Source organism: Balaenoptera physalus (assembly GCF_965194825.1).
Source record: "Balaenoptera physalus genome assembly, chromosome: 1".
In the NCBI taxonomy this organism is placed as follows: domain Eukaryota; kingdom Metazoa; phylum Chordata; class Mammalia; order Artiodactyla; family Balaenopteridae; genus Balaenoptera; species Balaenoptera physalus.
The window spans coordinates 161,618,270-161,644,438 of NC_138882.1; the positions used below are offsets into that span (position 1 = coordinate 161,618,270).

At 36.8% G+C, this 26,169-nt stretch overlaps 1 protein-coding gene across 6 annotated transcripts in view; it reads right to left on the reverse strand.

Annotated features, from left to right (window-relative positions):
• CCDC30 (coiled-coil domain containing 30) overlaps positions 1-26,169 on the reverse strand; it is a 154,629-nt gene that overhangs the window by 122,734 nt on the left and 5,726 nt on the right. For all 6 annotated transcript variants that reach the window (XM_082466117.1, XM_082466116.1, XM_082466115.1 and 3 more), the window contains exons 3-6: positions 25,278-25,468; positions 18,366-18,455; positions 16,888-17,041; positions 12,174-12,245 (exon numbers count right to left, since the gene is read on the reverse strand). In XM_082466117.1, the coding sequence (XP_082322243.1) occupies positions 12,174-12,245; positions 16,888-17,041; positions 18,366-18,455; positions 25,278-25,468 (507 nt within the window). The remainder of the gene's footprint in view (positions 1-12,173; positions 12,246-16,887; positions 17,042-18,365; positions 18,456-25,277; positions 25,469-26,169) is intronic.

Here is a 26,169-nt window from a genome sequence, read left to right on the forward strand (position 1 = left end):
AAGATACAGAACATCTCCATCACCCCATAATGTTCCCTCAAATCCTTTCCAGTCAGTTCTCCACTCCCACCCACCCCTACAACCACTTTCTGACTTCTATCACATAGACTAGTTTTGCTTGTTCTTGGTTTTCATATAAATAAAATCTTACAATACACATATATTTGTGTCAGGCTTCTTTCACTCAATATATACAGTATTTTGGGGATTCATTGGTGTTTTATCAATAATTTGTTCCTCTTGACTCTTTAGTCCATCTTATTAATATACCACAGTTTGTTTATGCATTATCTCATTTTGTTCTGCATAGTATGCCACCGTCCAAATTGCCATTTTTTGTGTCACTTTTCCCCTACTGATGAAGATTTAGGTTTGTTGCCAATGCTTACTCTTGTAAACAATTCTAAAATTATTTTCCTTGTTCATCAATCTCTAGGTACTTATGACATTATTTCCAAAAAGATAAATCCCCAGAAAGAAAAGGGATAGCTGGATCAGGAGACATGTGCATTTAAAAAATTTGACAGAGCCTGCCAAATTATTCTTCAAAAAGATTGTACAAAGCTATGTTCTCACATTGCCATTGTCCATTTCTCTGTACTATATATTATCAGTATTTTTAATTTTCACAGATCTTAAAAATACAGTTGAATAATGGCCTATTTTAAATAGGTCACTAAAATCAGTACTGTTTTGCTTATTACAAATGGAATATAGGCTTTTTGTTTTAAAAAGAAAAAATCAAGCTATACCGTTATGTTCAGAGCAGATATTCTCATCCAACCCTTATCTACTCTGACCAGAAAAAATGTTAATACTTGGTAAATACTCTTTAAAATTTTTTATATGCATATTCTAATGTATAGACAAGGGTTGTATTGAAAATATTTAACAACTGGTAAAGAGTGGACCCTCATCTATGAGAACGTAGCTCTGGAGCAGAGGTCTACAGAATATCCTGCTGTGCCAAGTATTATCCCTCTGGTGGCTGGAAAGACAAGGGGCTGGAAGGAGCTGGGACAGTTGGGGTAGGTGGGAGACACTTGACAGATGCAGGGCAGTAGCTACTTAGAACTTATACAAAACTATCCCAGTGTATTCACAACTTTATTGCCATACTAATGTGTATCACCTCATACAGTTCTGTGAGCGCAGATACACATGCACACCCCCCACACACACACATCCTATAAAAATAAAAACCAAAACGACATTACACTACATGTATTATTCTACAGCTTGCTTTTTTCACTTGATAACATGTCATAGACATCTATTCATGTCAGTGCACAAAAATCTATATCATTCTTATTAAAGTATCCATTGTGTGGTCATTTTTTTAGCCAACCCATTGCAGATAAACACAATTTGATTTTACTACCCCAAAATTACTCCTTACTCTTTGTACTTTTACAAGGTCTTCTGCGGTCATTGGGAATAATGTAATGTCGTTGGTTTTGTCATCAAGGTAATGCTGACCACTTAACAGTTGGGAAGTACATATTCTCTCTTCTACTTTCTGGAAAAGTTTATGTAAAATCAGTATTATTTAGTCCTTAAAAGTTTGTTAAGTGAAGTCATCTGAACCTGGAGTTTTCTTTGTGGGAAGATGTTTAACTATAAATTCAATTTCTTTGGTAGATTTAGGGCTATCTGGTTTCTTCTTGAGTGAGATTTGGTAATCTGTGTCTTTCAAGGAATGTGTCCATCTTATCCCGGTCATCAAATTTATTGTCATAAAGTTGCTCAATATATTCCCTTATTATCTTTTTGATCTGTAGAAATGTTCTGTCATTGCTTATATTGGTAATGTGTGTCTTCCCTCATTTTTTCATGAACAATCTAGTTAGATGTTTACCAATATTTTTGATCCTTCCAAAGAACCAGCTCTTCATTCCACTAATTTATTCTATATTGTTCTGTTTTTACTTTTATTGACCTCAACCTTATTTTAAACATCTCCTTCTTTTTGCTTGCTTTGGATTTAATTTGTTCTTATCCTGGGTTTTTAAAGTAGAAGCTTAGATTATTTTGAGTCCTTTCTTGATTTCTGGTATAAGCATTAAATGGGATGTTTCCCTCTTAAGCACTGGCTTAGGTGCATCCCACAAATACTGATATGTTCAGTGTTTTCATTTACATTCAAGTTAATTCATAGAAAATATTTTGCAATATCCCTTGTAATTTTTTCTAGGAAAGCATGGCAATTTAGAAGTATCTTATTTAACTTCCAAATATTTGGTGATTTTCTAAACATACTACTCTTACTGCTTTTTAGTTTAATTCTATTATGGTCAGAGAACATAATTTGTATGATTTCAGTTCTTCTGCAGAAATTTGTTTTATGGAGATAGCATATTTTTGTGAATGCTCCATGTGTACTTGAAAAGAATATAATACTTCTGGTGGAGTTTTCTATAATTATCGATTATGTCATGTTGCTTAGTAGTGTTACTAGGTCTTCTATATGCTTACTGATTTTGTTTTCTTGCCCTGTCAGTTACTAAGAAAGCAGTGTTCATTTTATAATTGTATTCATATTTTTTTAAACAATCCTGATCATCAATTATAATGCATGAGTTTTTTTCCCCACACACCCACGTAATTCTCCAATGCCAGCTTGGTGTTCTACAATTCAACTCAGTTCTGATGCTATCTACCTGGAGATAGCATCAGATTCCACGGGTTAAGGGCCCAGTCCCACAAGACTGCCCTCTGCTTCAGATGCCAATTGCAAGGGCAGGTTGTTATCTGTGCTTCTGACCGATTGGTTATAAATCAGAGGTTCCCATGACCTACGCCTTGGGTTTGATTAATTTGTTAAAGCAGCTCATAGAACTCAGGGAAACATTTTATCTACTAGATTACCCGATTTATTATAAAGGAATGTAACTCAGGAATAGCTAGATGGAAGAGATGCCTAAGGGCAAGGTCTGGGGAAAGGGGTGCAGACCTTTCATGACCTCCCTGAGTGCGCCACGCTCCCCAAATCTCCATGCGTTCACCAACCCGGAAACTCTCTGAACCCTCTCCTTTGGGTTTCTATGAAAGCTTCATTACACAGGCACCATTGATTAAATCACTGGCCACTGGCGATTGAACTTAATCTCCAGCCCCTCCCCCCTCCTAGGAAGTGGGGGTGGGGACACGGATCAGTTGGGGTTACAGAGGGGGCGGAGGGTGGGACTGAAAGTTCCAACCCTCTAATCACATGGTCGGCTCCCCTGGCAACTAACTCCCATCCTTTGGTTACCTAGGGGCTTTCCAAAAGTCCTCATTACCATGACAAAAGACACCCTACTGTTCTTATCACTTAGGAAATTCCAAGGGTTTGGGGGTGGCAGAAACAAGGATGAAGACCAAATACATGTTTCTTATTATAAATCACAATAGCACAGGGTAAATAAACCTAGTTTTATAACTATTAAAACCGGTAAACATATTTTAAATTATTTTTGTAGTTACTACCATTATGACACTCAAATTTCATTACATTATTTATAGCTGGTATCATTTTTACACAGCCAAGATAGGGTCAGATTAACTAATTCACCACTTATTCCAAGCCTACTGGCTTCCTAGCAAACAAATATGTGTGAGGTGTTGTTAAATGTATTATAAGTTGTCTTGATCTCAGTGGTCCCAGTAAAATACGTATTGTTTGTGTTGACCAAAGGTTTTGGAGTCAGACATATATGGATTCAAATACCAGCTCTGATACTTAATGTAATTATTTGTTTTTTTTTGTTGTTGTTGTTGTTTGCGCGTGGGCTTTTCTCTAGTTGTGATTAGCAGGGGCTACTCTTCGTTGAGGTGCTCGGGCTTCTCATTGCGGTGGCTTCTCTTGTTGCAGAGCACAGGCTCTAGGCACGTGGGTTTCAATAGTTGCAGCACACAGGCCCAGTAATTGTGGCACGCATGCCCTACAGCACAGGCTCAGTAGTCGTGGCGCGTGGGCTTAGCTGCTCCGTGGCATGTGGGATCTTCCCCAACCAGGGCTTGATCCCGAGTCCTCTGCATTGGCAGGCAGATTCTTAACCACTGTGCCACCAGGGAAGTCTCTAATGTAGCTACTGGACAATTCTTTTAACATTGTCATGACTCAGTTTTTTTATCAATGAAATGGGAATAATAATACAACTTGGCACTGTTGTTAACATTAGAGATAATCCATTTAAAATGCCTGACAGGAGAGGAGCTTCAAGATGGTGGAAGAGTGAGATACGGAGATCACCTTCTCCCCACAAATACATCAGAAATACATCTACATGTGGAACAACTCCTACAGAACACCTACTGAACGCTGGCAGAAGACCTCAGACCTCCCAAAAGGCAAGAAACTCCCCACGTACCTGGGTAGGGCAAAAGAAAAAAGAAAAAACAGAGACAAAAGAATAGGGACGTGACCTGTACCAGTGGGAGGGAGCTGTGAAGGAGGAAAGGTTTCCACACACTAGGAAGCCCCTTCCCGGGCGGAGACCGCGGGTGGCAGAGGGGGGAAGCTCCGGAGCCACGGAAGAGAGCGCAGCAACAGGGGTGCGGAGGGCAAAGCGGAGAGATTCCCGCACAGAGGATCGGTGCCGACCAGCACTCACCAGCCCGAGAGGCTTGTCTGCTCACCCGCCGGGACGGGTGGGGGCTGGGAGCTGAGGCTCGGGCTTCGGTGAGATCCCAGGGAGAGGACTGGGGTTGGCGGCGTGAACACAGCCTGAAGGGGCTAGTGCGCCAAGCTAGCTGGGAGGGAGTCCGGGAAAACGTCTGGAGCTGTCCAAGAGACAAGAGACTTTTTCTTGCCTCTTTGTTTCCTGGTGCGCGAGGAGAGGGGATTCAGAGCGCCGCTTAAAGGAGCTCCAGAGACGGGCACGAGCCGCGGCGATCAGTGCGGACCCCAGAGACAGGCATGAGACGCTAAGGCTGCTGCTGCCGCCACCAAGAAGCCTGTGCGCAAGCACAGGTCACTATCCACACCTCCCCTCCCGGGAGCCTGTGCAGCCCGCCGCTGCCAGGGTCCCGCGATCCAGGGACAACTTCCCCGGAAGAACGCACGGCGCGCCTCAGGCTGCTGCAACGTCACGCCGGCCTCTGCCGCCGCAGGCTCACCCCGCATCTGTACCCTTCCCTCCCCCCGGCCTGAGTGAGCCAGAGCGCCCTAAGCAGCTGCTCCTTTAACCCCGTCCTGTCTGAGCGAAGAACAGACGCCCTCAGGCGACCTACACACAGAGGCGGGGCCAAATCCAAAGCTGAATCCCGGGAGCTGTGCTAACAAGAAGAGAAAGGGAAATCTCTCCCAGCAGCCTCAGGAGCAGCGGATTAAATCTCCACAATCAACTTGATGTACCTGCATCTGTGGAATACCTGAATGGACAACGAATTATCCCAAATTGAGGAGGTGGACTTTGGGAGCAACGATATATATATATTTTTCCCTTTTTCTCTTTTCGTGAGTGTGCATGTGTATGATTTTATCTGTATAGCTTGGCTTTTACCATTTGTCCTAGGGTTCTGTCTGTCCTTTTTTTTTTTTTAACTTTAAAAAATTTTTTTCTACAAAAAAGAAATCTTTTTTCTTAATATAATTAGTTTTTATTTTAATAACTTTATTTTATTTTATTTTACTTTATCTTCTTCTTTCTTTCTTTCTTTTTTTTTCTCCCTTTTATTCTGAGCCGTGTGAATGACATGCTCTTGGTGCTCCAGCCAGGCGTCAGGGCTGTGCCTCTGAGGTGGGAGAGCCAACTTCAGGACACTGGTCCACAAGAGACCTCCCAGCTCCATGTAATATCAAATGGCGAAAATCTCCCAGAGATCTCCATCTCAACGCCAAGACCCAGCTCCACTCAACGACCAGCAAGCTACAGTGCTGGACACCCTATGCCAAACAACTAGCAAGACAGGAACACAATCCCATCCATTAGCAGAGAGGCTGACTAAAATAATAATAAGGCCACAGACACCCCAAAACACACCACCAGACGGGGACCTGCCCACCAGAAACACAAGATCCAGCCTCATCCACCAGAACATAGGCACTAGTCCCCTCCATCAGGAAGCCTACACAACACACTGAACCAACCTTAGCCACTGCGGACAGACACCAAAAACAATGGGAACTATGAACCTGCAGCCTGTGAAAAGGAGACCCCAAACACAGTAAGTTAAGCAAAATGAGAAGACAGAGAAACAAACAGCAGATGAAGGAGCAAGGTAAAAACCCACAAGACCTAACAAATGAAGAGGAAATAGGCAGTCTACCTGAAAAAGAATTCAGAATAATGATAGTAAAGATATCCAAAATCTTGGAAATAGAATGGAGAAAATACAAGAAACGTTTAACAAGGACATAGAAGAACTAAAGAGCAAACAAACAATGATGAACAACACAATAAATGAAGTTAAAAATTCTCTAGAAGGAATCAATAGCAGAATAAATGAGGCAGAACGACGGATAAGTGACCTGGAAGATAAAATAGTGGAAATAACTACCGCAGAGCAGAATAAAGGAAAAAGAATGAAAAGAATGGAGGAGAGTCTCAGAGACCTCTTGGACAACATTAAATACACCAACATTCGAATTATAGGGGTCCCAGAAGTAGAAGAGAAAAAGAAAGGGACTGAGAAAATATTTGAAGAGATTATTGTTCAAAACTTCCTTAATATGGGAAAGGAAATAGTTAATCGATTCCAGGAAGCTCAGAGAGTCCCATACAGGATAAATCCAAGGAGAAACATGCCAAGACACATATTAATCAAACTATCAAAAATTAAATACAAAGAAAAAATATTAAAAGCAGCAAGGGAAAAGCAACAAATAACACACAGGGGAATCCCCATAAGGTTAACAGCTGATCTTTCAGCAGAAACTTTGCAAGCCAGAAGGGAGTGGCAGGACATATTTAAACTGATGAAGGAGAAAAACCTACAACCAAGATTACTCTGCCCAGCAAGGATCTCAGATTTGACAGAGAAATTAAAACCGTTACAGACAAGCAAAAGCTAAGAGAATTCAGCACCACCAAACCAGCTTTACAACAAATGCTAAAGGAACTTCTCTAGGCAGGAAAAACAAGAGAAGGAAAAGACCTACAATAAAAAACCCAGAACAATTAACAAAATGGTAATAGGAACATACATATCGATAATTACCTTAAATGTAAATGGATTAAATGCTCCAACCAAAAGACATCGATTGGCTGAATGGATACAAAAACAAGACCCGTATATATGCTGTCTACACGAGATCCACTTCAGACCTAGGGACACATACAGACTAAAAGTGAGGGGATGGAAAAAGATATTCCACGCAAATGGAAATCAAAAGAAAGCTGGAGTAGCAATTCTCATATCACACAAAATAGACTTTAAAACAAAGACTATTACAAGAGACAAAGAAGGACACTACATAATGATCAAGGGATCAATCCAAGAAGAAGATATAACAATTGTAAATATTTATGCACCCAACATAGGAGCACCTCAGTACATAAGGCAAATACTAACAGCCATAGAAGGGGAAATCGACAGTAACACAATCATAGTAGGGGACTTTAACACCCCACTTTCACCAATGGACAGATCATCCAAAATGAAAATAAATAAGGAAACACAAGCTTTAAATGATACATTAAACAAGATGGACTTGATTGATATTTATAGGACATTCCATCCAAAAACAACAGAATACACATTCTACTCAAGTGCTCATGGAACATTCTCCAGGATAGATCACATCTTGGGTCACAAATCAAGCCTTGGTAAATTTAAGAAAATTGAAATCTTATGAAGTATCTTTTCCGACCACAACGTTATGAGACTAGGTATCAATTACAGGAAAAAAATCTGTAAAAAATACAAACACATGGAGGCTAAACAACATACTACTTAATAACCAAGAGATCACTGAAGAAATCAAAGAGGAAATCAAAAAATACCTAGAAACAAATGACAATGAAAACACGACGACCCAAAACCTATGAGATGCAGCAAAAGCAGTTCTAAGAGGGAAGTTTATAGCAATACAATCCTACCTTAAGAAACTAGAAACATCAAAAATAAACAACCTAACCTTACACCTAAAGCAATTAGAGAAAGAAGAACAAAAAGACCCCAAAGTTAGCAGAAGGGACGAAATCATAAAGATGAGATCAGAAATAAATGTAAAAGAAATGAAGCAAATGATAGCAAAAGATCAATAAAACTAAAAGCTGGTTCTTTGAGAAGATAAACAAAATTGATAAACCATTAGCCAGACTTATCAAGAAAAAAAGGGAAAGACTCAAATCAATAGAATTAGAAATGAAAAAGAAGAAGTAACAACTGACACTGCAGAAATACAAAGGATCATGAGAGATTACTACGAGCAACTATATGCCAATAAAATGACAATCTGGAAGAAATGGACAAATTCTTAGAAATGCACAACCTTCCGAGACTAAACCAGGAAGAAATAGAAAATATAAACAGACAAATCACAAGCACAGAAATTGAAACTGTGATTAAAAATCTTCCAACAAACAAAAGCCCAGGATCAGATGGCTTCACAGGCAAATTCTACCAAACATTTAGAGAAGAGCTAACACCTATCCTTCTTAAACTCTTCCAAAATATAGCAGAGGGAGGAACACTGCCAAACTCATCTACGAGGCCACGATCACCCTGATACCAAAACCAGACAAAGATGTCACAAAGAAAGAAAACTACAGGCCAGTATCACTGATGAACATAGATGCAAAAATCCTCAACAAAATACTAGCAAACAGAATCCAACAGTGCATTAAAAGGATCATACACCATGATCAAGTGGGGTTATTCCAGGAATGCAAGGATTCTTCAACATATGCAAATCAATCAATGTGATACATCATATTAACAAATTGAAGGAGAAAAACCATATGATCAGCTCAAGAGACGCAGAGAAAGCTTTGACAAAATTCAACACCCATTTATGATAAAAACCCTCCAGAAAGTAGGCATAGAGGGAACTTTCCTCAACATTATAAAAGCCATATATGACAAACCCACAGCCAACATCGTCCTCAATGGTGAAAAACTGAAACCATTTCCACTAAGATCAGGAACAAGACAAGGTTGCCCACTCTCACCACTATTATTCAATATAGTTTTGGAAGTTTCAGCCACAGCAATAAGAGAAGAAAAAGAAATAAAAGGAATCCAAATCAGCAAAGAAGAAGTAAAGCTGTCACTGTTTGCAGATGACACGATAGACATGATACTATACATAGAGAATCCTAAAGATGCTACCAGAAAACTACTAGAGCTAATCAATGAATTTGGTAAAGTAGCAGGATACAAAATTAATGCACAGAAATCTCTTGCATTCATATACACTAATGATGAAAAATCTGAAAGTGAAATTAAGAAAACACTCCCATTTACCACTGCAACAAAAAGAATAAAATATCTAGGAATAAACCTACTTAAGAAGACAAAAGAGCTGTCTGCCGAAAATTATAAGACATTGATGAAAGAAATTAAAGATGATACAAATAGATGGAGAGATATACCATGTTCTTGGATTGGAAGAATCAACATTGTGAAAATGACTCTATTACCCAAAGCAATCTACAGATTCAATGCAGTCCCTATCAAACTACCACTAGCATTTTTCACAGAACTAGAACAAAAAATTTCACAATTTGTATGGAAACACAAAAGACCCCGAATAGCCAAAGCAATCTTGAGAAAGAAAAACGGAGGTGGAGGAATCAGGCTCCCTGACTTCAGACAATACTACAAAGCTACAGTAATCAAGACAGTATGGTACTGGCACAAAAACAGAAATATAAATCAATGGAACAGGATAGAAAGCCTAGAGATAAACCCACGCACATATGGTCACCTTATCTTTGATAAAGGAGGCAAGAATATACAGTGGAGAAAAGACAGCCTCTTCAATAAGTGGTGCTGGGGAAACTGGACAGCTACATGTAAAAGAATGAAATTAGAACACTCCCTAACACCATACACAAAAATAAACTCAGAATGGATTAAAGACCTAAATGTAAGGCCAGACACTATAAAACTCTGAGAGGAAAACATAGGCAGAACACTCTATGACATAAATCACAGCAAGACCCTTTTTGACCCACCTCCTAGAGAAATGGAAGTAAAAACAAAAATAAACAAATGGGACCTAATGAAACTTAAAAGCTTTTGCACAGCAAAGGAAACCATAAACAAGAAGAAAAGACAACCCTCAGAATGGGAGAAAATATTTGCAAATGAAGCAACTGACAAAGGATTAATCTCCAAAATTTACAAGCAGCTTATGCAGCTCAATATCAAAAAAAACAAACAACCCAACCCAAAAATGGGCAGAAGACCTAAATAGACATTTCTCCAAAGAAGATATACAGATTGCCAACAAACACATGAAAGAATGCTCAACATCATTAATCATTAGAGAAATGCAAATCAAAACTACAATGAGATATCATCTCACACTGGTTAGAATGGCCATCATCAAAAAATCTACAAACAATAAATGCTGGAGAAGGTGTGGAGAAAAGGGAACCCTCCTGCACTGTTGTTGGGAATGTAAACTGATACAGCCACTATGGAGAACAGTATGGAGGTTCCTTAAACAACTAAAAATAGAACTACCATATGACCCAGCAATGCCACTACTGGGCATATACCCTGAGAAAACCATAATTCAAAAAGAGTCATGTACCCCAATGTTCCCTGCAGCTCTATTTACAATAGCCAGGACATGGAAGCAACCTAAGTGTCCATCAGCAGATGAATGGATATAGAAGATGTGGCACATATATACAATGGAATATTACTCAGCTGTAAAAAGAAATGAAATTGAGTTATTTGTAGTGAGGTGGATGGACCTAGAGTCCGTCATACCAAGTGAAGTAAGTCAGAAAGAGAAAAACAAATACCATATGCTAACACATATATATGGAATCTAAAAAAAAAAAAAGGTCATGAAGAACCTAGGGGCAAGAAGGGAATAAAGATGCAGACCTACTAGAGAATGGACTTGAGGATACGGGGAGGGGGAAGGGTAAGGTGGGACAAAGTGAGAGAGTGGCATGAACATATATACACTACCAAACGTAAAATAGATAGCTAGTGGGAAGCAGCCGCATAGCACAGGGAGATCAGCCTGGTGCTTTGTGACCACCTAGAGGGGTGGGATAGGGAGGGTGGGAGGGAGGGAGACGCAAGAGGGAAGAGATATGGGGACAAATGTATATGTATAACTGCTTCACTTTGTTATAAAGCAGAAACTAACACACCATTGTAAAGCAATTATACTCCAATAAAGATGTTTAAAATTTTTTTTTTAAATAAATAAATAAAATAAAATGCCTGACAGAGTACCTGTTAGTAAGCAACAAGTGGTAGTAATAGTAATAGCAGTAGAAATAGTAATAATAGTGATCTAGGGTGGCCTCGGTCTGCAGTGGCTTGAAGCAGGATTTTGGTTCCCAGCCAGAGATTAAAGTCAGGCCGCGACAGTGAGAATGCTGAATCCTAGCCACTAGACCAGTGGCCAGTGACAAAGCCCTAGCCCGTACAGCTCTGCAGAAATGAATTCCCACAAAGACAGAAAGTAGTGAAACAAGTAAAGTGTTTATTAGGAGGAAAAAGGGTACTTGTGGATAGACACACAGGGGGCCTCACAGAGTTGGTCGCACCCTCATGGTAGTTTGATTCACTTTTATGGGGCATTTCTTCCAGGTTTCCTTGGCCAATCATCTTGCTTTGCCTCGTCTGAGCCTGTATTTGGTATATCTCACGGTCCTCCCACATGTGCGAGTGCATCTCTTAGCCAAGATGGATTCTAGCGAAGAGGCCTATGGGTAGCCTGACATCACCTACTATGGGGTGGCGCCTCCTCCCTTTTCGACCTTCAAGGATCCTTTCTGCACGTGTGTAGTCAGGAAGGTCTCCTCCTTCGAGAATGAGGAATATGTGGTCTTTTATCTTTTGTCTGGGCAGGGCTTAGCTTCTCCTTCCTCCTGCTATTTTGGAGTATCTGTCCACACGGGATGAACTCCAACTGTTCAGCTTGGGGCCCATCTATCTCCTGCCTCAATAGCAGTAGTAGTAATATTATTTAAAAATATTACTTAACGTAAATTATATTATTGTTTAATATTTTATTATTAAATATTATTATATCTGCTAAAATGACTCACCATTTTCTTTCAGCTTTATCAAATTTTCTTTCAATTTCTCAATTTCTAGTTGAGACTTCTCAAGTGCAGAATCTAAAAGAAAAAAAAGAACAAAATATTTGTGTATGGAGCAACTGATTAGTATAATAATCAAATTTCAAACGACTATTTTTCTTTGGAACACTTTCTTTCTGATGGCCTTCCCCTGACTTTCTGCATAAATGTCACCTCCTCCCGGAATCTTTTCCAGATTCCCCTCTTAATATTCCTACTACACCTTATATTTATCCCTGTCCTTGATATCATCTGATCTTGTAATCTTTCCCTGTTTCCCTAACCAGATTCTATGCTGAAGAGTTTGGACTACTGTAAACAACAGGAACAGCTGAAAGTTTTCAAGCATGGTACTACCAGTTTAGTAAAAAGAAATTACACACGGAAATACTTAAAATTAATTCCTGCAATTAATAATATTTAGAATTTTGCCAGTAGTTTCTAGAAATATCAAAATAGCAAAATTTCAGGAAATAGCTTTTGGTACTATTCAAGAATTTTATGAGGAGAGCAGAAGGGCATAAGGAAAGTATATGGGGCATTGGAGTCTTTTGGATTTGGGTTCTCTAACCCAGGTTTTATCACTTTGCCTCCTGTGGTCTACTCATCACCAATGGTATGGCTGATAGGCCTCCAATAACGGCAAGTTGAGGAATCTCCCAGAAGTAAGACACTAACGTGAATCTTGTAAGAGATCATTCCCAATCACACAGAAAAGGTGCACGAGGAAATCAGGCACCAAGCTTCTAGGAGTCTTCTCCCAGCGGAGTCACACAGGATGTGCTTAATTTCTCCAGCAACGAATTGACAATTCGTGTGAAATGTTGTCTACCAGGAAAATTCATTACAGACGCGGTGGCCAACGTATTTATTGGGGGCTGGTGACATAGACACCACCTTCTGCCTAGGACACATCAAAATCCCAGACTCTCAGAAGGAAAGCAGGTTTTCAGCATAAATCACATTGTTTGTACAAAGAGGTCAAGCAGAGTGAGCCACTATTACAAATTGGGGAATGGTGGGAACCTTCCCCAAATGCAAGTTTCCAGATGCTAGCCAAGGGCTAACCTGACAAGCAGGACTTTCTAAGGACAGCAGTGTCAGGTCTTCTTCTTTTTTTTTTTTTACATCTTTATTGGAGTATAATTGCTTTACAATGTTGTGTTAGTTTCTGCTGTACAATAAAGTGAATCAGCTATATGGATACATGTATCCCCATATCCCCTCCCTCTTGAGCCTCCCTCCTACCCTCCCTATCCCACCCCTCTAGGTCATCACAAAGCATCTTGGTTATCTCCCTGTGCTATGCAGCAGCTTCCCACTAGCAGGTTTTCTATGTTAACTATTTTCTGCACAGGATGGGTATACCACGTTTTGTTTATCTACTCACCAAATGACAGACGTTTGAGTTGTTTCTATGTTTTGGCTACTGTAAATAATAGTGTTCTGAACATTCACATACAAGTTTTTTTTTTAATTTATTTTTTGAAGTGTAGTTGACTTACAATGTTGTGTTAATTTCTCATACAAGTTTTTGAGTGGACATACGTCTTCATTTCTCCTGGGTCACGCAGGAGTAGAATTGCTGGGTCACATGATAATTTTACATTTAACACCTTGAGAAACTCCCAAATTGTTTTCCAAAGTGTCTGCATGATTTTACAATCCCATCAGCAATGTTCCAATTTCTACACATCCTTGCCAACACTTGTCATTGTCTTTTTTATTATAGCCATTCTAGAGGGTGTGAAGAGGGATCTCATTGTTTTAATTTGCACTTCCCTAATGACCAATGATGTTGAGCATCTTTTCATGTGCCTATTGGCCATTCATATACCTTCTCTAAAGAAATGTCTACTCAAATTTTATTTTGTTTATTTTAAAATTGGGCTTTTTATAATAATATAAAAGAATATGTGAGAATTCTTCATATATTCTGGATATGAGTCCCACATCAAACACATAATTTGCAAATATTTCTCTCAGTCTGTGGTTTGTCTTTTCACTTTCTTGTTAGTATCTTTTGAAGTACAGAAATTTTAAACTTTGAGTAAGTACAATTTATTAGGTTTTCTCTTATCATTTTTGCTTTTGGTGTTACATCTAACGTATGATTGCCTAACTCCAGATCGTAAGGATTTACTCCTGTGTTTTCTTCTAAGCATTTTATAATTTTAACTCTTACATTTAGTTCTGTGGTCCATTTTGAGTTAATTTTTGTGTAGGTGTGAGGTAGGGGCCTGTATTATTTTGAAGCATCTCCCAGACATCATATCATTCATCTATAAATATTTCACTATGTATCTCTAAAAGACAAGGACTCTTTTTAAATATAAACTCAATACCATTATGTGTGATTAAGGAAATTTAACAAGAATTCCTTAATACAAATAGCCAATTAGCATTCAAACTTCCAACTGTTGCATAAATGTTAAAAAATCTGTTTGAATCAGAATCCAGTAAAGGCCACACATTATATCTGGTTAATAATTCCTTCAAACCTTTAAAAATTCATCTTTTTCTTGTAATTTATTTATTGAAGAATAAATAAATATTTGGCATGTGTTCTTTTTTATTATTGAAAACTACTTTTATTATTGGCCAAAATTTTTCATTCCCATCCAAATTTTGGGGTGTGATATAAAGAGAGCTAGAAAATAAACTAAAATAAAGTCCTTCATTTAAAAGAGTCAGTTTGTTGAAAGAAATAGGCTAATACTTGGGAAACACTATCATGTAACACATATACTTAGGAATAAATTCTGGCTATAAATTGATGGATGATTCAAGAAGTAACACGTAAGGCCCACAATGACACTACATATGATATTTTAAAAGGACTTGCTAACTCAGCTTCCCAGCAGTCCCCTGGGGATACCGTGCAGACAGTTTTCAATTAATAGTTTAGGATCCACCAGAGCAACCAAGTGCTGATGGAACAGGGTGCTATGTGATTGTGTTCTGCTGCATCCAAATGTAACTAAACATAACAGGGGTCCTACTTTTTCCTTCGTCCTTCTGTACTGCAAGTAGCAGACTGCTTTTCATCAGACTCACGTGGCCAAATTTCCTTTTTTTTCTAATTGGGTTTATTGAGATATACTTTGCATACAGTAAAATTCATCCGTTTAAGTAATTTGATGAATTTTGACAAATATATGCAATTGTGTACCCGTTAGCCCAATTTTCCATCATTCTGAAAAGGTCATTTGTGTTCACTGTTTAAAATGCATTCTTAACAAAATCTCAACCCTCCTGATATTCTTTGTTTTTAATTCCACAATCAATTTGGCAGAATCATTATTGATTTATACATTTAACATTTTTAAGATATGACCCTAAAGTAACATATATACTGCATGAAAAAGAATCAGTCTAATTTCTTTAATTATTGCAAATTATATAGAGAGGAAATCATTTAAAAAATTTAAACTTCATACTAAAATAAATTATAGATAAAGCAAAGATTGAAATATAAATAATAAATCCATAAAAACACTAAAAGAAAAAAAAACACCAGAGGAGAACATTTTCAATAACCTTGTAGTGATACAGAAAAGGCTTTACACATGAAAACCCAGAAGCCATAAAGAATAACTTGGTTAAATCTAACTTGATAAATATTAGCATTTCTATGTGGCAAAAAAACTCAACATGACATTTATATCCAAGAAAAGGCTCATATCCAGAATATACAGAAAACTCCTACAAATTAATAAACTCCTACAAACCATAAAGATACAACCCAATAGAAAAATATGTGCAAGACTTGAGCAGGAACTTCACAAAATAGTATATCTAAATGAGCAATAACAACAACAACAAACATATTAAAGGATTTTCAACATTGTTAGCTGTCAGGGAAATGCAAAGTAAATCCACAATTAAATACTAGTACATACTCATCAGAAAAGGTGAAATTAATAAGACTGACAATACTGAGTATTGACAAAGAATGTGAAGCAACCAAAATCCCATATACAACCGAGGAGACCTTAAATTAATACAACTATTTGGAAGACAGTATGGCAGTATCTACCAAAGTAGAACAAACCCGTAACCCTTTGATCTAATAATTCTACTCTTAGGGATATCATGACCAGAGATGTATAGATAAACACAAGAATATTCATAGCAGCACAATTCATAATAGAGCACAACTGGAAACATGAATGTCCATCATCAGTAGAATGGATAAATAGAATACATTGAGTAGGCTTATTCAATGGAATACTAGAGTACAAACAACAAAAGTGAACAAACTACTGCTACATGCAACAATATAAATGAATCTCACAAACTTAAGATTGAGCAAAAGAAACAAACTAAAGGATGCATACTCCCTGTAGTCAAAACTCAGAAATAACCTTAAAAGTTAGGATAGTCATTATTTTGGGGGAGGAGAGAATATGTAGACATAGGAAGAAGAAACAGGGCTTCCAGAGTGCTGGAAATTTCTTGCACTGGGTAGTGTAAATATTGGAGTTGTACACTTTTGGGTAGGTATGTTATGCTATGCTTCAATAAAAATTTCTGGACACTGTAGAAAATGAGGCTGTATATCAGACTTTTATGTGTTTATCTTAAAAGATTTTTTTCTCAGTGCTCTCGTGTTCCAACCTGAGTAGGATCATTACACTTAAAACATTGTTAGACATGTTCATCTGTAACTACAGCTTACCTAATTTACTCTGTTCTTTCTCCTTCCCTTGCAGTTCATCAGTGAGCCTTCGGATCTCTTCATGGGCCATCCCTAAGCTCCTTGTTACTTGTTCCATATCTCTCTCTCTGCAGTTTTGTGATATTTTACCTTTTTCTGGGTCTTCATTATGGGACTGAAATAAAACCACTGTTAGTAGTACACCAAAAAGTAAATATACCCTTATGACATCGTGCTATTACCTATAAATGTTTGAAAGCCAATAAAGAAGAGTAGCAAACAGAATATTTATGTGCATTTCTTTTATTAGGTTGAACCATAGAAAATTGGTGATAGTTGATTGTTTTTAACCTATAAACATGCAATTTCACAAGGTTCAAACCTAACGTATCTAAGAGATTATGGTTATATAATAGAAATTTAATCATAAAAATTATCATCTGGCCAAAGAGAATGAAAATACTCCTCATTTATATGGTAATTAAATACAGTTTATAAAATGCCTTTACATAAGGTATTTCATTTAATTTCAAGGTATGTACACAATTAAGGCTCAAATCATGTTCAGAGCTCCTTTCCTACAATTACTTTCAAAGCATTTTAAAAACTAAGAAATTCAACCTCAATGATATTTTGCTTTTGATCCCCAAGATATGTATTTATTTTATATACATATAATCATTACACAAATTTTTCTAAAAAATAAGAAAATAACCAATACCATCTACATAACAAAACTATTTTTAGCTTACTGGTATATTTCCTTGCAGTATTTTTTATTTATGTACATTTTTTACATAGTCATAATCCCAATCTATATACACATTTCTGTCTGGCTTTTTCATTTAACATTGTATGAAGAACATTTTTCTATACTGCTGTACAGATTTTGTAATGATTATTTTTAAAGGCTATATAATGTTCCAGTAGGTGCAGCATAATTTATATAATCATTTCAACATTTTGGTAGTTTCCAATTTTTGCTATTGAAAATAATACTATGATGGATATACAGTTTCATCCATATATATTTATCTTGGGTTACTTCCCATTGTTAAATTCTCTGTATATGCTTTATTCACTGGATTTAGCTCTTAATAACATTTCCCCAGATCAAAAAATAATTTCCACAAACAGAATTAATTATATGTAAAATAATGTGCTATACAGTCTAAAGGACTCCCCCCCAAAAGAAGCTCCAAACGTATTTGGGAAGAAGTGTGTACTGTCCGAAGGTGATTTTTCAAAGGACATAACACACATCGATTGTTTAAGTTTTGATACATTCAATAAAAATCAGCTATTGTGTTAAATGGGTGATTGACTTTTTTCTTCTTCCCAAATTTTTGTGATGTGTTTATAATACTCTTATGCACAACTGATATTTTTTACAGCATGGATTTGTACATTTTAATATATTCAAACAAAATACTTCCAGGGTAAAAGTTAACTTGTAACTAGCTACTGTTATTAAGTAAAAGATTGTAATTTTTTCTTACCTCACTCAGACTTTTTTTAGACTGATGCACAAGTTCTTGATGTTTCTGATGTTCCCTTTGCAGAGGCTGGTGAGTTTGTTCAAATTTCTCCTAAGTAAATATTAAGAGGTGAATGAAAATTACATCAATCAGCTTCATGAATAAAAATGTCATTTAAATTTTAAAAAATAACCACGTAAAAAAAGAGGGAGCACAGTCCAATCCATTTTATGAGGCAAGACCATGCATTCTCAATGAGACAATATTGCCCGCAAGGGAGTGCAAACTGATTTCTAGGGGGGGAGAAAACTTACCCTTTTAAGTACAAAGTGCAGATGCCTACAGTACATAAATAGAATTACTTTATATCAGTGCCATTAAAATTTCATGGGAGAGTGATAGAAAAAATTATCTAAGAAGTGTCATTATTGGGTTTCCCTGGTGGCGTAGTGGTTAAGAATCTGCCCGCCAATGCAGGGGACACAGGTTCGAGCCCTGGTCCGGGAAGATCCCACATGCCGCGGAGCAACTAAGCCCGTGCACCACAACTACTGAGCCTGCTCTCTAGAGCCAACAAGCCACAACTACTGAGCCTGTGCACCTAGAGCCCGTGCTTCGCAACAAGAGAAGCCACCGCAATGAGAAGCCTGTGTACTGCAACGAAGAGTAGCCCCCGCTCGCCACAACTAGAGAAAAGCCCAAGCACAGCAACGAAGACCCAACACAGCCAAAAATAAAATAAATTAAACAAACAAACAAAACAAAACAAACTTTAAGAAGTGTCATTATGGAGGCAATAATGACAAAAAGGTTGGCTAACACTGGCTAGCCAGACCTTGATATTAAAGCCTGACAACGATAATACAAAAAGAAAAATCACAGGGCAACCTCACTCATAAACATAGATGCAAAAACTTAAACAAAAATTTATCAAACTGAATCTATAATATTTAGAAAGGATAACAAATTATGAACAAGTTGGATTTATCCCAGGAACGCAAGATAGGTTTAACATTAGAAAAATTAATCAATGAAATTCTCACATTAACAGATGAAAGTTCTAAATTACTTCATTATCTCAATGGCTATAGAAAAAACATTTTATAAACTCAACATTAATTCCTAATAAAAGCTCTTAACAAACTAGGAATAGAAGAGAACCTTCTTAACCTGACAAAGGGTATCATTAAAAAAAACCCAACCCTTAATCAAACATCATACCACTGAATACTTTTTCTCTAATATCATTAACTAAACAAGTATGTCTCCTATTCAAGATAATACTAGAGATCCTAGCCAGTATAGTAAGGTAAATAAAAGAATTAAAAGGAATCAAATTGGAAAGGAAGAAACAAAAGTATCATTATTCCCAGATAGGACTGTACAGGTAGAAAAAATTTTAAATCTTCAAATAAATTATTAAGGTAAATGAGAAATTTTAGCAACATTGGTAGGTATAGTCAATATATAAAAATAATTATACTTTTAATACTAGCAATTATTAGAAAATTAAATTCTTAATAAATATAGCATTTACCATTAATAGCACCCAAAAATATGAAGTACCTAGCAATAAATATTAAAAAAATGTGCAAGATTTTGTAGGGAAAATTATAAAACTTTATTTATATATATTAAAAAATAAATGGAGAGATAGGCCATGATCACAAATGATATCAATAATTTAAGATAGTCAATTCCTCTTAAATTGATTTATAGATTCAATAAAAGCAAAAATCAAAATCCCAGAAAGCAAGGATTTCTTAAACAAGACAGAAAAACACTAACCATAAGACAAATGATTGATAAATTGAACTACATTAAATTTAAGAACTTCCATTCATTAAAAGACACTATTAAGAATATTAAAAAGACAAACCACAAAGTGGGAAAAAAGTATTTGTGATACACATAATCAATAAAAGACTTGAAACCAGAACATAGAGAATTCCTATAAATCAGTAAGAAAAAGACAACTCAGTTTTTAAATGGACAAAAGACCTGAATAAACACTAATAAAATGGGAAATCCAAATGACAGATAATCATACTAAGTTCACTAGTAATCAGGGAAATGCTAATTAAAACCAACATGAGATATCATTATGCACCCAGTAGTTTAGCAAAAATTTAAAAGTCTGACAACATCAAGTGTTGATGAGGAACAAAGGCACTCTCATACACTATTTATTGGTGCCAGTATAAATTGGTACCACTACTTAAGGAGACAGTTTGACATTATCTGGTAAAGCTGAAGATCTACATACTCTATAACTCCCTAAATCTACTCCTAGGTATATACCCTACACAAGTGCATGCACATATATAAGAATATTCATAGCAGCATAACTGACAGATTATATTACATTCATAATAGATATAAATTGGAAACAACCCAAAGCAACTTAGAATGGATAGTCTCATGCCATATATTCACACAATGGAATGATATATAGTAATGACAAGCTAATTAAAAATAAATAATACAAACATAATGTTTTACAAAAAAGCAGTTCCCAAAGTTGATTCCTTGTATGTAATGTTCAAAAACAGACAAAACTGAACTACTATATATATTATTTAAGGATGCACACCTTTGTGGGGAGGAAGGGGGTTGTGATCAGAAAAGGAAGCTTCTACGAAGTTGGCAATGTTGTATTCCTCACAGGACCAGTGGTTACATGGGTGTTTGTTCCATAACTATTTGTCAAACTGTATTTTTTAAGTTTTATCATTTTTCTGCGTATATGCTGTTATATTCCACAATAAAATGTGTTTTTTTAAATCTTTGATTATTCTTGGCATTAAATGTCATCCCTTTGTCCTCTGCCCCATGCAACAACAAAGTGGTTAAATAAATTTTGATACATCCATTCAAAAGAATATATGTTATCAGACTAAGGCAAATCTATATACACTAATACAGAAAGTGAAAACAATATGCACAATGGAACATAATTTGTATTTTAAGAGGATGAAAATTTTCTGGAAAGATAAATAAAAAATTGTCAGCAGTGGTAGTTTAGGAGTATGGACCTGAGGATTTGGGGTGAGAAAACTCATTTTTCATTCAATTTTATACTGCTTGAATCTGTTTCTACTATGTGCCTGTATTAAGTCAGAAAACCAACAAAAAACAAATGTTAGGTAAAATGTAATTAGTCTATAGATCAGGCCTTGCAAAATTCTTCAACTTCCGTGTTACTTTATGTGGCCTCACTTTGGTTAGAATGATTCTCTCGTCTACTTTAGGCACAGGTTGATTCAGTATTGGCCTATTAAAATATACCTAGGGGGACTTCCCTGATGGCACAGTGGCTAAGAATACGCCTGCCAATGCAGGGGACACAGGTTCGAGGCCTGGTCCAGGAAGATCCCACATGCCATGGAGCAATGAAGCCCATGTGCCACAACTACTGAAGCCCATACCCCTAGAGCCTCTGCTCCTTAACAAGAGAAGCCACCGCAATGAGAAGCCCGCACACCACAACGAAGAGTAGCCCCCGCTCGCCGCAACTAGAGAAAGCCCACATGCAGCGATGAAGACCCAACTCAGCCAAAAATAATAAATAAATTAATTAATTAAAAAAAAAAATATATATATACACACAAACACACACCTTGGGAGGCAATGAAATTTTTACAAGTTACATTTCATAATAAGATCTTTGAAAAATCTTTTTAAAGGTATAACTGATATATAATAACTGCACATATTTACAGTGTACATATTTTTTTACATGTATCCATCCATGAAACCAATACCACAATCAAGATAATGAAAATATTCATCACCCTTAAAAGTTTCCTACACTTCCTTATAATTCATTCCTCCCCTAACACTGACCCCAGGCAACCACCGATCTGTTTCTGTTACTATATATTAGTTTGCATTTTCTACTATTTTATACAAATGGAATCATAGACTATGTACTCTTTTTGGTCTGGCTTATTTCACTTAGATTATTATTTTGAAATTTATCTGTTTTGTTGTATATTTATTCTTTTTTATTACCAAGTAATATTCCATTCTATGGATCTATACATTTACCTTTTGATGAACATTTGAGTTGATTCTACTTTAGGGCTACTACAATTAAAGTTGCTGTAACATGTATGTCTTTATGTGGGTACATTCTTTCATTTCTCTTGGGTATATTCCTAGGAGTGGAATGGCAGGGTTATGTGACAAGTATATGTTTGACTTTTTAAGGCAATGCTAAACTAGTTTCCAAAAGTGGTTGTATCATCTTATATTCCCATCAGTAGGATAAGGGAATTCCAGTTGCTCCACATTGTCACTAACACTCGATATGGTTAGTCTTAAATTTTAGCCATTCATTGATACATTAATAGTTACCTGATAATAAATTACTTCATTGTAATTTCTGTGTTTTCCTAATAATAAATGAAGTTAAGCATCTTTTCATGTGTTTATTTACCATTTGTATATCTTCTTCAGTGCAGTCACTTTTTAAGTCTTTTGACCAGTTTTTAGTTTGGTTGTATGTATTATTATTATTGAGTTATAAGATTTATTTATATATTTAGATACAAAGCTTTTGTTGGATATATTTTTTAAAAAATTATCTCCCAGTCTGTGGCTTGCTCTTTTACTTTTGTCTTTTGAAGAGCAAATGTTCTGAATTTTTATGAAGTCCAATTTTTTTCTTTTATACTCTGTGCTTTTCCTGTCTTATAAAAATCTTGCCAAACCCAAGGTCACTAAGATTTTCTTCTGTAAATTTTATCTCCTACATGATCAATGAACCATTTTGAGTTAATTTTTGTATATGATATAGGATAAATGTATTGTAAGGCCTAAAATTTCATGTGTTACCTTGACGCCCTTGTAACTCACAGTGCACCAAAAGCCTAAGCATGAATTCCCCTGCTTTTGCCAGATATGCCCCCATCCAACGGGAAAGATTCCCCACCCAGCTAGTGCCCTTATCAGCCAGAACAGCTATATTTTATCCAGTCCTCAGCCTAATGGCTGCCATTTCACTGGCAACCCATGGAATTTTTTAAACAAGCCAGTCATATCCTCCCATGGGAACTAGGGGGCACCTCATCCTATTGGTACTACAAAGTCTGTCTCCCATGGCCCCTATGAGTTCACTCCATTCCTGAGTACAACCCCTGTGGCCCTGCATGACAGGCAGTGTCGTCCCTGGGCTGTGAGTGTATCTGACTAATAAACTATCAATCACATCTCTGTTCAGCGTTGGGTGTCATGTATTTGGCTATCTCATAGTATTTAGGGTAGGGACTCCCTCCTTTACCAGTGGGGAAGGGAACCTCAATAGGGTTGAGGGTTTTGTTTTTGTTTTTTGTTTTTTTGCATATGTCTATCCAAGTGTGCCAGCATTGTTTGTTGAAAAGTATATCTTTTCCCCATTAAATTACCTTGGCACCTGTGCTGAAAATCAATTTACCATGTAGGTGTGGGTCTATTTCTAGACTCTTTATTCTGTTCCATTGATCTATATATCTGCCTTTATACCAATACTACACTTTCTTGATTACTGCAGTTTTGTGGTAAGTCTTGAAAGCAGGAAGTGTGTATCTTCCAACTAGTTCTTCTTTTTCAAAGTTGTTTTGGGTATTCTAGTTCCTTTGCATTTCCTTATCAATTTTTAAATCGGCTTGTCAATTTCTACAAAAAAGTGACTACTGATTATTTATGCTCAGGTAAATTACAACATTAGCTTAAACAAAATATAACTGGGAATGTGACAGAAATTTTATGAATTACATTTTATAATAACAAAAACCCTTTGTAGTATCTGTTTTAATTCCTTCTGTCCATTAGTGGTAAAACTATGACTTAGTAGTGACTGGGTAGATAGCCTTAGGGTCAACCCAGATTTCACCTCCACAGTGTCCAATTTGTTTTATAGATTCCATCTCCTTCAGAACTCCTTCTTCCCTTCTGTATTACACTCTGAGCCTTGTTTTTGGTTCTCATTCTTTAATTAATTATTAGTTAACATCCCCTGAAATCCCAGCTTCCAATCTGGTCCCTATCCAATCCACCCCTCTACTGTGACCAGAGTGATTTTTCTAAAACACAAATCAGATCATGTTACTCTCCTCTTAAAATCATTTAGTGACTCTCCAGACCATCTATAACTGTTACTCATTTGTACATTCAAAATATTTTTATGCCTCCAGTATGCTCCAGAAACACTGCTGGGTGCTGATTCCAAACTCTCTAGCTTAGCATATGAGTCTCACCATGAAGTGGTTTCTGAAAATATCCCCAGGCACATTTCTCAGCATTGACTTACATGAACCAGTATGTATTATACATTGTTTCCTCTGCCAGAAATGCCTTTCCCATCTTCTTCATCCAGCTAACACTTACTCAGCTTTCAAAATGGTACTCAACATTACCTCTGCTGGAAGCCTTTTCTACCCATCCTGACTCAGCCCCTCCCCTGAGTTTTCACTTTATCACAGAACTTTCCACACTGAATTATAACCACTGGTTTATTTCTTTCCTTCATTAGCTTGTAAGTTCCTTGCAAGTCCAAATCATTTCTAATTTGACTTTGTTCCTACATCCACTAGCACAAAGCCTGGCACATGGTAAGTTCTCAATAAATAATAACAATGATGCTAATTAACATGTGAGGTACTATTCTAGAGCTTTACATATATTATTTCATTTTCATGATCACCTTGTGGAGTAGTTCAGTTGCTCCCAGATTTTATAGATGAGGAAATTGAGGCTCACAAAAGTTAAGCAACTTGTTCAAGGACATACTGCTAACAAGTGGCAAAGGAGGTCCATTTAAACCCAAAGCCTATATTCTAAAGCGCTATCAAAACTGGCTTCCTGATAGTTTAATGTATGAATGGTTAAATGAACAAATGCATTTTTCAACTAGCCGGCCTCTTATTCAATTACCCAGTTAATTTTGAATACCTGGGGAAATTCTTTCTGTAGGTTACTGCTCAGACATCTTTGTGATTCTGGTTTGGGATCCCCTCGTTCCAGTTTCCTCAAGAGTGTACTTCTTTCCATGAGTAAGTGTGCAATCTGTTCACTAGGGCTGCTCAGAGCTATTTCAGACAAGCCTTCTTCATACAACATTTCGACCTCCTTTATTTGCACTTCTGTTAGGAAGAAACACCAGAAACAAAATTGTTAAAAGAAATGCAGGCAAATAACTAAAAAGTAGTGGGAAAAGGTTCTCAAAAGCAGTAGATATTCTTACTACTTGCAGAAGTTTAACATTTGTTCTTGCATAACTTTAAAGTGTATTGTTGTTTTAGTGAGTGCTTACTATGTGGCAGGTATTGTACTAAGCATTTGAGATAAATCTATCTTATTTAATCCTTACAACAACCCAGAGAGGTACGAACCATGATTTTCCCTTTTAAGAAATGAGGGCTCAGGCACCAAGAAACCAAGAAACCTGTCCACAGTCACTCAACTAATCCTGCCAAAATTCTCGATGATTTCAATATTCAGGTAGATGATTATTCCAGTCCCCTGGCTTTTCAGTTCCTTTACCAGCTAACTTCCAAAGACTAGTCCTCTACCCCAACTCAGCCACCTACTCCACAGTAACTCCCTAGACCTGGTCATTAGCCTCTATAGTTTCTGTAACCTCTCCCTAGCTTCAATTTCAAACATCCTATCCTCCAATCATCCCTTCTTATGTACTAGCAGCTCAATTTCAATAATTTTTGACCATACTGGAAACTCTATCATCCATTGACTTGAAACATTTTTCAGTGTTCCTTATCCCATTCCTGTTCTCACTTTCTTACCCAGCTTAGATTCTATAGTCCATCATTACAATCACTCCCTT